We start from the raw sequence: 14,105 nt of genomic DNA on the forward strand, positions 1-14,105 counted from the left end.
GAATTCCAGTCCCCAATGACTATTAAAGAATATGTACCTAATTTTAATTTGCATCTACTTGCTAACACTATATATTACTTTAACTTTTCTTTGATCTGTTCAGCATCAGTTGTACAATTTCTGCTGTCTGATCTAACTGGATCAATAAAAAAAGTCAGTCACTCATTAATTTTCTGAAATCTAAGATGTTTTTAAATGGAAATATATTTGAACAGATTAACCAAGCTGCTACAGGCAGTCCCGCATCAGCCAGAGTTGCCAGTTCATTCATGGAGGACTACAGGGCACTGAGAACATTGACTGTAAAAGCAATGTATTTCTGGAGATACAATGATGACCTCTGTTTTTGTCTGGCTTGTATACATGATGTTCTTAAATGATTTTTGAACAAGATCAGTTGTCTTCATCCAAGCATTACACTAATCACAAAGGTTGAAAATTCTGAATAGTTTCCAATTTTGGATGTAACGGCGTGGAAAAAATGTGATGGTACACTGGGAAAGTGTGTTCACAAAAAACTGGCTCATAGTAACTGATTTCTGCATGCAAAGAGTTTCCAACCATATGAATGCAGGGGTATGTTTAGGACTCTGGTACAAAGAACACCTGCTATTTCTGATCAGGTTAACAGGCTCTTGTGCACTTGGCACCTGTGTTTAAGGAAAAGAGATATACTGAGTAGCAGATTCATCTATGTACAGAGGTGTACCTTTTGTGGAAGTGCATGAAGAGGGGCATAGATGTATGGCATTTATTCATTATGCTGGGAGCATGTGGCATGTATTCCTTCTGCTGGCATCATATCCTTTAAGACTGGAAGAAATTTAAAACACTGAAAAATGAAATGAAATGATCGTATGACATTTATTGGCTGGGATATCCCTATGGGGTTTGGCCGCCGTATTGCAAGTCTTTTTAGTTGACGCCACTTTGGCAACTTGTGTTTTAATGATGATGAAAATGATTATGAAGGACACACAACACCCACTTCCATGTCGGGAATCGAACCCGGGCCCCCTTGCGTGGTAGGCCGTAATGCTACCACTGCACTATGGAGGTGGACACATTGACATTAAGAGTGTTTTCTGCCAACCAATCAAGATTAGGCACTACTCTGCACTGTCGAGGATGATTTGGGACTTAGAGAGCCTTGCATATAAAAAATTCCATGTCATTATGGGAAGGCTTACTTTGGTTGGTCAATTTGCATGGTTCAGGACAGGTGCATAGAACATTGTCTGCACTGAAGCCTGTAACAGGTGGCAAAATTGACAATAGTGGAACATTGTTTCAGGGACCTGGAATGAAATTTGAGATGACTGATGATTACCAGGTGTCCAGTTTTTGAGATATTGTTTATAATTTCTACTATAGGTGATGCCACAAGCCCACTATTGGGGGCAGCACTGGTGATGGGTGTTGCATATGCCTTGTACATCATGTGCGTCTATGTGGGATGACCATTTCTAATCTTTCCATGAGTTGTCAGCAGGACTCAACAGTAGCAGCAGCAACAGCATCCCTCCTGAAGATGGCAGACATATGGGTCACTGAAACACTGAGCCATGTTTATTGTGGGATCGGGCAACTAACTTGACCAGAGTACAGAGACTTACTAATGTCAGGAAAGCCTGCACAGTCACAGTAACCTCATACTTTTTGCAAGTGATGTGGTTGTCTACACTGAATCAATTTCTGGCAATGTGTAGGCAGATACTGTTAAAATTTCAAAGTGTTCCAATCATTGACAATTTACCTTAAATGTACATTGTGTCACTCTGTGACTCAACATCTCCACTATATGCTGAGTAGCAATCTATACTTTTCATCATATTGTCATCATGTATATTATCTGCTGGCAACACAGATGAATTCAGTCAACTTGTACAAATGCTTTGGTGTAAAAATTTGTGTGGGTATGAAATTGATCAATCACATGGGCTCAGTCACAGGTACCATAGCTGTTGCTTACAAAACACTCATGTAAGCCATCCTAGAAGATTGCTTAAGTGTGTGGGACACATGTCGTATAGGACTAATTTCCAGTATTGATTGTATACAGAAAGGGCCGTATTAATGGTAGTAGGTTTGTTTGATCCACGAGACAATATCATGGAATACTGAAAAATCTAACCTGGAAGATTCTCAAAGGAAGATGTCAGTACTCATATGAAAGCCTACTTACAAAGTTCTGAGAACAGTATTAAGTAGCGAATCTACAGCCCTCTATACAATGCTTCTGTAGTATCTGGACAAGATTAGGTTTCCAGAGTGAATTTTCATACTGCAGCATACTGTGTGCTGATTTGAAACTTTCTATCAAATTAAACTGTGTGCCAGATTAAAACTATGTGCCAGATTGGGACTCAAACTCACGGCCTTTGCCTTTTATGGTCAAGTGTCCTACCAACTGTGCTACCTGAGCTTGACTCATATCTTGCCCTCGAGGTTTTACTTCCACCATTTCCTCATCTTCTACCTTCCAAACTTCACAGTAATTCTGCATAAATTGTTGGACTACGACTTCTGGAAGAAAGGGTAGCACTGAGACATGGCTTAGCCACAGCCTTGGTAATTGTTTTCAGAATGAATTTTCACTTTGCTGCAGAGTATATCCTGATATGAAACTTCTGTAAAGTTTTGGAAATAGGAGATTAGGAACTGGTGGAAGTAAAGCTATGAGGACAGGTCATGAGTCATGACTGGCTAGCTTAGTTAGTGAGCACTTGCCCATTGAAGGCAAAGGTCCCAGATTCAAGTTTTGGTCCAGCATACAGTTTTGATCTGGGAGACAGTTTCATGATTAGATTAATCACAGCACACACAAAGGCACTTAAGCAGCCATTCTTCCTGTGCTCTGTATGTGAATGGTACAGGCACTGTAATTTGCAGATTATGGCAGTAGATCTAGATATTAATACAGGAAGTACTGTACAAAATAATAGCTATATGCCACAATGTAGCCTTTCAACATAGATTTCAAAATGTAGAGTTTATTCCTCAAATTTTTCAGTTCTGAAAGAAACCCTCTAGATTACTATATGGCTCTCTGCATAATGATTAAAGAAAAGTTAATAACATTCAAATAATTTTCCTCTAGTGTTTAGTGGGTGAATGTGTCATTTACCTTGTAACGAGCTTGTACTACTACTTACAAATCAGAAAGGCCATTTATTTAAAATCCATGGAGAAGAAATAAAAACTTTGAGGTTTGCCGATGACATTGTAATTCTGTCAGAGACAGCAAAGGACTTGGAAGAGCAGTTGAACAGAATGGACAGTGTCTTAAAAGGAGGGTATAAGATGAACATCAACAAAAGCAAAATGAGGATAAAGGAATGTAGTCAAATTAAATCAAGTGATGCTGAGGGAATTAGATTAGGAAATGAGACACTTAAAGTAGTAAAGGAGTTTTGCTATTTGGGGAGCAAAATAACTGATGACGGTCAAAGTAGAGAGGATATAAAATGTGGACTGGCAATGGCAAGGAAAGTGTTTCTGAAGAAGAGAAATTTGTTAACATCGAGTATTGATTTAAGTGTCAGGAAGTCGTTTCTGAAAGTATTTGTATGGAGTGTAGCCATGTATGGAAGTGAAACATGGACGATAAATAGTTTAGACAAGAAGAGATAAGAAAATTTTGAAATGTGGTGCTACAGAAGAATGCTGAAGATTAGATGGGTAGATCACATAACTAATAAGGAGGTATTGAATAGAATTGGGGAGAAGAGGAGTTTGTGGCACAACTTGACTAGAAGAAGGGATCGGTTGGTAGGACATGTTCTGAGGCATCAAGGGATCACCAATTTGGTACTGGAGGGCAGCGTGGAGGATAAAAATCGTAGAGGGAGACCAAGAGATGAATACACTAAGCAGATTCAGAAGGACGTAGGCTGCAGTAGGTACTGGGAGATGAAGAAGCTTGCACAGGATAGAGTAGTATGGAGAGCTGCATCAAACCAGTCTCAGGACTGAAGACCACAACAACAACAACAACAACTATGACAAAAATGGGTTCCTGTCTTCGTCATATTTATTGCATGCATTGGCCATGTACTGTCATGTTTGCAACTTCATATCATTTAAAGGAGAACAGTGCAAGGAAGGACATATTATTTTCTGTAGTCTTCACCAGAAGTCATTGTAATATAGTTGTTGATTTTGTTAATTACTCAAACAACCAACAATAATACTTAATCTGACACTCAGATAAATTCTGTGAGTTCCTGGCTTTTGTGGTACCATTCAAATTAAAATTTTCCACATTAATATGCTTTGTGATTACTTTCAGCTAGTGGAAGTAAAATATCTTTCATCCCCACTCAATTGATAGCTCACTTCACTCTTAGAAACGCCATTTACTAGTTTGGAAATCTGATATCAGCAAGCTGTTTCAAAACCAGAGATACCATTTCCCACTTTTTGTACTTCTCACAATTAAAATACTTCTTTCCGTATGTGTATTTAGTTGATCATAACTTTCTCACTGACTTCATTTGAAAATTAACTTCTTCCATAGACACATTAAGAAATATTGAAACTATGCTAACAGGATACGAATATCAGTATACAGAATAAACTGTCTGGCGGGAGAGTCATTAGGAGAATCAGACTGAGCCAGCAGAGGGACGTCGGGGTCCAAGAATGCTGGCTTGAGTCGGTGTAACAAAACAGTTTGTGGACTGCCTTTGACGATGATGTCGAAAGTTGTATCACCCTGCCGGAGGACTTTAAAGGGTCCGAGATAAGGTGGCTGCAGAGGTTGTCAGACCGAATCATCTCTCAGCATTACGTGGGAGCAAGTGTTGAGAGCAGTTGGCATGTAAGTGTCTAGCGGGGAGTGGCTGATAGGTGGGTGTAGGCATACATATATTTCGACAATTATCATACATGTGCACAAAGTACAAGGTATAAGAACAGACTGAATTAACATGGAGACTTGGATGAGTGACTTGAGTCCCAAATATTAATGTTGTTTATGGTTGATATGACCTATCGATGCCACACAGCCCCCTCTCCAGCCCACCCCCCCTCCACCCCGCAGTACAGAGTACCGCATGTGAATCTTGAGGGAAGAGCATGTGGGCATCGACGCTGTTGGTGGTCATACGAGCTGGTAGACACACGACTAGGACAGAGCACGGAGGCGGAGCGACGGGAGGCAGGTCCACCTTGAAGTTGTTGAGCCAGCGAGGATGGACGATGCGGCGGCCAGCCTGAGAGCAGGCGGATTGAATGGTGGACGGCGGTTTGTAGGTGTGGCAAGCCCGGATGCTAATCGAGCTGCCTGGCGAGTTGAAGGCACAAATTGTCATCGGGTAACACTCACATGGGAGGGTGAGGCTATGCACAACACTGACATTTAACTGGTCATTGGCTGGCGGGGCCATGGTGTCTGTGAGTAGAATGAGAACTCAGTCATCAAGAGTGGTGACTGAAATGTCATCCACCCAGTGTGGGGGTACGTTGCAGAGCAGGGTGACTATGGCAGACAGTGTCTCCATAGTCAATGAGGTAGCAGCGAAGCCCGCATACAGGGTGGAGGATGGCATGTCTGAGAAACCCACAAAATGTGATGGGGAGGCATTGGGTGAGCAAAGTGTCTTTGTGGCCCGAGGAGAAACATTGTCAGACTCCACGGAGGGAGGGGGACTGGCGGGAGAGTCATTAGGAGAATCAGACTGAGCCAGCAGAGGGACGTCGGGGTCCAAGAATGCTGGCTTGAGTCGGTGTAACGAAACAGTTTGTGGACTGCCTTTGACGATGATGTCGAAAGTTTTATCACCCTGCCGGAGGACTTTAAAGGGTCCGAGATAAGGTGGTTGCAGAGGTTGTCAGACCGAATCATCTCTCAGCATTATGTGGGAGCAAGTGTTGAGAGCAGTTGGCATGTAAGTGTCTAGCGGGGAGTGGCTGATAGGTGGGTGTAGGCATGCATGTTTGAAGTGAGTGCGCATGTGACTTATGAAATCCCGGGAGGAAGGGGGGGGGGGGGGGGAATTCTTCAGGTTCTTGAGGCTGAATTCCCCTGGTAGGATGGAGTTCTCCCTGAAAACGAATTCTGAGATAGTTTCCTGTAAGTCGGCTTGAAAGTTGAATGGAGGCTGAGCAGTGCCCATGGAAGTGCTTCGGACCAGAGGCAGTCGCACCACCTAAGTGCTGTTTTTAGAGTGCGGTGCCACCATTCCACTAACCTGTTGCTTTGTGGGTCGTAGGCTGTGGTGTGAATTTTCTTTATGCCGCAGACATTACATAAAATGGGACTCGGCATCTTTTAGGTCCTGCAGTCAGCGTTTGGGTGCTGGCAAGGCAATCGGCACTTCTTGGTATTATCACCAAAAATCTTATGGCACCAACAGTATGGATGAGCTGGTTGCTGTGGTGGTTGTCCTTGTTGATTTGTTCCGGCATGTATACCAGCATGTATGGTGTGTGGGCAATCCTGGAGTGCTCGGACAGTGGCGAGAGTGAGCGGATATTGCCAGGTGGTGTAGAAGGTGCAGAAATGGAGCGAGCCCTGCCTCTGCCAGCAGACGGCCAGTAAGCAGGAGCAGTTGTGCCAACTAGTGGTGAGTGGTGAGCTGGTTGGTGTTGTCATAGCAATGAATACAGTTGGTCTGCAGTGCGCAGATGAGAGCCAATTGACTCGAAGGAGTGCGGAAGCAGGTGGATCTGTAGGTTGGTAGGCAATTTGGCAGACCACACTGTCCACAGAGTGATGTCCGGCATGGTATACTCATTCACAAGTAACTGAAGGTGGCGCCAGAGTTGTGATGCAGTTCGGTCGCTCAGGTGTCCCTCATACAAGATCTTGATGATTAATTCTTGTGGTGAGCAGGCGAGTCATTCCATGATCGTTTTCTTTGTGAACTCGTACTTTGGTGGAGGTGGTGGTGGGAGGAGTAGATTGCAAATTAAGTCTGAGTGATCATGGAGGTGTGTGACAAGACACAGGAATTTAGAGTTGTCATCGGACACATGATGCAACTCAAAAAGATGCTTGACAAGCGCAAACCATGATACAGGGTTGTCTTCGGATAAAGGTGGCAGCTTTGGCAGACGACCTGGGGGAGGGGCGAAGGTGGCTTCGGTGTCCCTTGGAAAACCGGCTGGTCTGTGGCAGGAGAGGCCATACAGTGGGCTGGCACAGTAGGTGTGGGTGTGTTACTGGCAAGAATGTTGGTAGCTATGGTGGGTTACATTGTCCTTCACGTGTCGCAAAAACACAACACAGCTGGCACGCTCAGTACCGTGGGAATGAGTGCTTGTGTGATACGTGTAAAGGCCCCATAAACTTGACCATAGGTTACAGGTACTGATTTGAATTTGCCCACCACGGAAATAACGCGGAAGCCCGGCGAGGCAGACACAGGTGGAGCTGTGGGAGAGGCGAGCGGCTGAGCGGTCGGAACCAGGGTCCCCTGCAAGTGTGTGTGTGGGGGGTTGGTAACTCGTGAAACAAAAGTGTGAGTTCTCCACACACATTGAAAACATGCCCCATGGGGTCAGATTATAAATTACCGGTGGAGCTTGCAGAAGATCACTGCAGTGTGGTTAAGATGCCCTTGGAAGGCAAAACACTGAAAGATGTACTCGAACCCACGTGGTCGAAAAATTGAGCAACAGGTCTGGGAGGTGAGCAAGGAAAATTTCACGCACAAAAATGTCCATCGTAAGTCTGCAAAACTGGAATAGGTCGTGATTGATAGTGGCCGGGTGCATTTTGCACAAATGGTGGCATTTCACATGGCACGACAGTAACTGTTGTTGCGGCCCGTTGAGAGTCAAAGCATGTGTGCAAATGTAGATCACTTTGAACATTATATGATCAATCAGTAGGTACACTGCTCTGTATATTATCCACTTCACACTTCACATGTTGGTGAGCACAGTCCGGTGACATGAAACCTGAGTCCATTGTTTGAGATAATCATGTAGCACTCGACCATTGTAGAACAACAAAGTTTGAGGTTAACACGGTTGGAGATCACGAATAACTGTGGAGTAATGGCGAGCCGGCCATTGGCGAAGGATGGAAGGGGTCCGGCAGCCATAGTTGGGCTTCCAAATCTTCGAACAAAGCTTTGGGTGGGGTGGCCATGGTGGCGTGTGTGTAACCTGTTGATTTACAGCACCTGGCACAGAAGTCGCAGAAGACGTAGAAACTGCAGGGTCACCAATATGGGAATGGGATACAAAAGTCGGTATATGGAATAAACTGTCCCCACTAATATCTGCACATAAATATATTTTGACAATTATCATACACGTGCACACAGTACAAGGTATAAGGACAGACTCAATTAACATGGCGACTTGTATGAGCGACCTGAGTCCCAAGGATTATGTTGTCTATAGTCGATATGACCTATCGACCCCACAAAACTGAATGATTATTTTTTTGTCTTTGGAATAACTTCAGCTGAGTTTATTTACCATTGTATGTTCAGCATAATGCTGCATGTTAAAAACTGTTATAAAAGAGAATTTGACTTGATTGTGGCCAAAATGAGACCATTTACATCATTAACATCATTCAGTACAAATACTGCCTTATAATATTCATTTATTTTCATTCATCATCATCATCATCATCATTATCATTTAAGACTGATTATGCCTTTCAGCGTTCAGTCTGGAGTATAGTCCCCCTTATTAAATTCCTCCATGATCTCCTATTCAGTGCTAACATTGGTGCCTCTTCTGATGTTAAGCCTATTACTTCAAAATCATTCTTAACCGAATCCAGGTACCTTCTCCTTGGTCTGCCCTGACTCCTCCTACCCTCAACTGCTGAACCCATGAGTCTCTTGGGCAACCTTGCTTCTCCCATGCGTGTAACATGACCCCACCATCTAAGCCTGTTCGCCCTGACTACTACATCTATAGAGTTCATTCCCAGTTTTTCTTTGATTTCCTCATTGTGGACACCCTCCTGCCATTGTTCCCATCTACTAGTACCTGCAATCATCCTAGCTACTTTCATATCCGTAACCTCAACCTTATTGATAAGGTAACCTGAATCCACCCAGCTTTCACTCCCATACAACAAAGTTGGTCGAAAGATTGAATGGTGCACAGATAACTTAGTCTTGGTACTGACTTCCTTCTTGCAGAAGAGAGTAGATCGTAGCTGAGCACTCGCTGCATTAGCTTTGCTACACCTCACTTCCAGTTCTTTCACAATGTTGCCATCCTGTGAGAATATGCATCCTAAGTACTTGAAATTGTCCACCTGCTCTAACTTTGTTCCTCCTAGTTGGCACTCAATCCGTTTATATCTCTTTCCCACTGACATTACTTTCGTTTTGGAGATGCTGATCTTCATACCATAGTCCTTATATTTCTGATCTAGCTCTGAAATATTACTTTGCAAACTTTCAATCGAATCTGCCATCACAACTAAGTCATCCGCATATGCAAGACTGCTTATTTTGTGTTCACATATCTTAATCTCACGCAGCCAGTCTATTGTTTTCAACATATGATCCATAATTAATATGAACAACAGTGGAGACAGGTTGCAGCCTTGTCTTACCCCTGAAACTACTCTGAACCATGAACTCAATTTACGTCAACTCTAACTGCTGCCTGACTATCCATGTAAAGACCTTTAATTGCTTGTAAAAGTTTGCCTCCTATTCCATAATCTCGTAGAACAGACAATAACTTCCTCCTAGGAACCCTGTCATATGCCTTTTCTAGCTCTATAAAGCATAGATACAATTCCCTGTTCCACTCATAACACTTCTCCATTATTTGCCGTAAGCTAAAGATCTGGTCCTGACAACCTCTAAGAGGCCTAAACCGACATGATTTTCATCCAATTGGTCCTCAACTAATACTCGCACTTTCCTTTCAACAATACCTGAGGAGATTTTACCCACAGCACTGATTAAAGAGATACCTCTGTAGTTGTTACAATCTTTTCTGTTTCCATGTTTAAAGATTGGTGTTACAATCTTTTCTGTTTACATGTTTAAAGATTGGTGTGATTACTGCTTTTGTCCAGTCTGATGGAACCTGTCCCGACTCCCAGGCCATTTCAGTTATCCTGTGTAGCCATTTAAGACCTGACATTCCACTGTATTTTATGAGTTCCGACTTAATTTCATCCACCCCAGCTGCTTTATTGCACTGTAATCTATTGACCATTTTCTCCACTTCCTCAAATGTGATCCTATTTCCATCATGATTCCTATCCCATTGTACATCGAAATCTGAAACATTACTGATCGTATTTTCATCTACATTGAGCAACTCTTCAAAATATTCCCTCCATCTGCCAAAGGAACCCACAGGATTCACCAGCAGTTTTCCTGAACTGTCCAAAATACTTATCATTTCCTTCTTACCTCCCTTTCGAAGACTGCTAATTACACTCCAGAATGGTTTTCCAGCAGCTTGACCCAAAGTCTCCAACCTGTTTCCAAAGTCTTTCCAAGATTTCTTCTTAGATGCTGCAACTATCTGTTTGGCTTTGTTTCTTTCTTCAACATAACTTTCTCTGTCTACCTGAGTTCTAGTATGTAGCCATTTTTGATACGCCTTCTTTTTTCTTTTACAGGCTGCCTTGACTGTGTCATTCCACCAAGCTGTTTGCTTCGTCCTACCTTTACACACTACTGTTCCAAGACATTCTTTAACCACTTCTAGTACTGTGTCCCTGTACCTTGTCCATTCCTTTTCCAATGACTGTAATTGACTACATTCAACTAACTGGTACCTTTCTGAGATCACTGTTATGTACTTGTGCCTGATTTCCCTATCCTGAAGTTTCTCCACTCTTATCCTCCTACATATGGACCTGTCCTCCTGCACTTTCGGCCTCACAATACCAATTTCACTGCAGATTAAATAATGATCAGTGTCATCGAAGAATCCCCTGAATACACATGTGTCCCTCACAGCCTTCCTGAATGCCTGATCTGTTATTATATAGTCAATGACATATCTGGTTCCCCTGCCTTCCCAAGTGAATGTTCTTATGTTTAAAAAAGGAGTTTGTGATTACTAATCCCATACTGTCACAGAAATCCAAGAGTTGTTTCCCGTTCCTTTTGGCCTCCATATCCTCTCCAAATTTACCCATAACCTTTTCATACCCTTCTGTTCGATTTACAATCCTGGCATTAAATCACCCATGAGCAGAACACTGTCCTTGTCCTTTACTCTAACAACTACATCACTGAGTACCTCATAAAAACTATCCATCTTATCTTGATCTGTACCTTCACAATGCGAATATACTGACACAGTCCTAATTTTCTTGCTAGACAATGAGACAATGTCAAATCTATCCACAGCAGTCATTCGTTTACATACCTTATTGCAACTACGCTGGGTTCCATTTCTTTCCTGATGTAAAGCCCTACACCCCATTGTGCTATTCCTGCTTTGACTCCTGATAGGTAGACCTTGTATTCTCCCACTTCCTCTTCTTTCTCACCCCTTACCCGAATGTCACTAACAGCTAAAACGTCCAGCCCCATCTTACTTGCAGCCTCTGCCAGCTCTACCTTCTTCCCAGAGTAGCCCCCATTGACGTTAATAGCTCCCCATCTCATTACCATTTGTTTGCCAAGTCGTATCTTAGGAGTCCCTGGTTTGTCAGTTAGAGGTGGGACTCCGTCACCTCCAAAGGTCTGAGGCATTTTGCTCTGACTGTTGCCAGCATCATATTTAAAGCACCAGGGAAGCAGATTGCTAGCCTTACTTGCCCCGAGTCCCATTGAGTTTTACCCCTAACGGTTGAGGGACTAACCGGTGGATTTGGTAGTCTTTGCCGTATGAGCACAAAGGCTACCATGACTCAGAATATGTCCGAGATGCGCAGCCTTATTCCAAAGTAACTGGTATCCTGACTGTCAGGACCACTTACTTGGCCACTCATACGTTGCCCATGATTCATGAACTAGGACATGACAACAGGAACGCACACCATGAACCACATTTTCATTAGACAATCATAATCATTCATTAGACAATCATAATGTCTGCAGGAGATGCGGCCTTGGTTCAGGCTTCTTATTATGGCAGATGACCATTGGTGAGGTGACTAGAGAACTTGGTCATAAGATATTCCTTCACTGCTCACCAAATTTCCTTGATGTACACGCAAAAGGGGCAGGGGCGGGGGATGGGGGAGCTTTGTATTTTTTTCACTAAACAGATATTACTATAATAAAATCATTGCATTTATTACATAAGATACCAACATATCATACATGATGAAGATGGCAAATTTCTTTTTGGTACAGTAAAAATTTTTCATCCCTACAATGTATACAAGGATAGCAGAGTTAGTGGAAACAAAGGCTTATGTAAATTTGTACATTGGCACTACAGATAATTTTGACTGCCCTTTTCTAGGCTAAGAATATTCTTCGTGAATGCACAAAATTGTCTCAAAATATAATACCATAGTATGTAGTAGAATAAAAGTTTTTGAAATAAACAAAATTTTGAATTTTAGTTTCAGAGATAGTGAAGAAAATTGTCATAGTAAAAATTTCAGCATTTAGTTTCTACTTGACATCCTGAATGAAAAGAGCTTTTCATCTAGCTTCAGTCCTAAGAAATTGAGAAATTAAAAAACTTATATAGAAAATAATTCTAGTATATTCTGATCAATTTTCTTGGATCACAGATGGAGGATTATCCAAATCTTTCCACAGATACTTTAGTCTCTTTCCAAGTATATTCATCATAGAACATAGTCCCAGTATTTGATGTTTTTGGAAAATGTGCCATATGTTAAAGAACAAAGTTATGTATTCTTGTTTTAAGATTCCAATCAATCAGAAATTTATTAGAAAAGGATACACTCATGGCTGACAATTTCATGACATCAAAAGTAAGTTGGGACTGTGTTTTTGTGAACAGTGAGATCTATACATGCATAAAATACTAAAAGTAGACAAAACAAACGCACTGGAGGGCACAAATTGGTGTTAACATGTGTTTTAATGGACCATGTGGTTTAAGAAAATGCATGTTATGAGCTGACGAGCGAGTAACACTGTAAATGAAGTATTACAGCCCACTTTTGGCTGAAACAACTAAGATTATGTTAGAAATGTAGTCATAGAGCAAAGTGTAAACTTCCTGACACACTCCTGTGAAAAATCCAAAATTGCTTAAGTATGCAGTCTATCTCATAATCTCAGTTTGCATCATGTGTGCCTACCCTGTCTCAATAAGAGACACACTAGTAACTTATCAAAAGTAATTTTTGCTTTGTATTTAATGTGTTTTATACACTGCAAAACCAGTTAATATTTTTCTTATTGCTGTGATTACAATAACTTGAAACAGTTTAATTTAACAGGGATTTCAGCAGAGCAAGCAAAAGATATCATCCATCCCTGTGTTGATATTGCATGCCACAATAGTTCTAGTCATATTGCACTATCAGGCCCAAGCTCAGACATCATGATGTTGAAGAAGAAGCTGAGCAGACAGGATGTGATTGTGAAGGAAATTGAATCAGGTGGAGTCGCCTTTCATAGCAGATATATAAAGTCTGCTGAACACGTACTCCTACAGAATATGAAGAAGGTAAATAGCTAAAGGAATTACTTGATTCATCAGCAAAAGAAATGTGTGCATTGCATACTTACTATCCAACCGTGATCCATCCCCACTGCATCCAAACCAACCCCTGTTCACTTTCCAGATTTTCTCAACCTTGAACCTTGCCTCACCATCATTCCCCAAATCCCTCAACATGCAAACTAACCTTACATCTGCAGAAAGGACCGCAGTCCACTACCTAAAAACTGATCCTGACCTTATAATCCTATCTGCTGACATATCCCTCATCTCAATGACTGCTTCACCACCGTTGTTTTGAACTGCAAGGATTACTTGGCGGAAGAACTCCATCAGCTGTCAGATACTTCCACTTACAAACCTTGCCACATTGACCCAATTCCAGCAATCCAGCAGGGTCTCCAGTCACTACTCAAATTCTTAAGCCCATCTCAGAACCTCTCTCCGGAGTCCATATCTCTACTTACAACCACCACTCCCTGCACTCCCACCTTCTACATGCTTCCTAAAGTCCATAAACCAAACCACCCAGGACAACCCACTGCGCCCCC

General features: G+C 42.1%; 1 protein-coding gene across 1 annotated transcript in view; it reads left to right on the plus strand.

Annotated features, from left to right (window-relative positions):
- The window catches only part of LOC126252297 (fatty acid synthase-like), a 338,172-nt gene that overhangs the window by 101,388 nt on the left and 222,679 nt on the right, over positions 1-14,105 (plus strand). The window contains exon 10 of the mRNA XM_049953179.1: positions 13,331-13,560. Coding sequence (XP_049809136.1) covers positions 13,331-13,560 — 230 coding nt within the window. The remainder of the gene's footprint in view (positions 1-13,330; positions 13,561-14,105) is intronic.

Source organism: Schistocerca nitens, chromosome 4, assembly GCF_023898315.1.
Source record: "Schistocerca nitens isolate TAMUIC-IGC-003100 chromosome 4, iqSchNite1.1, whole genome shotgun sequence".
Classification (NCBI taxonomy): Eukaryota; Metazoa; Arthropoda; class Insecta; order Orthoptera; family Acrididae; genus Schistocerca; species Schistocerca nitens.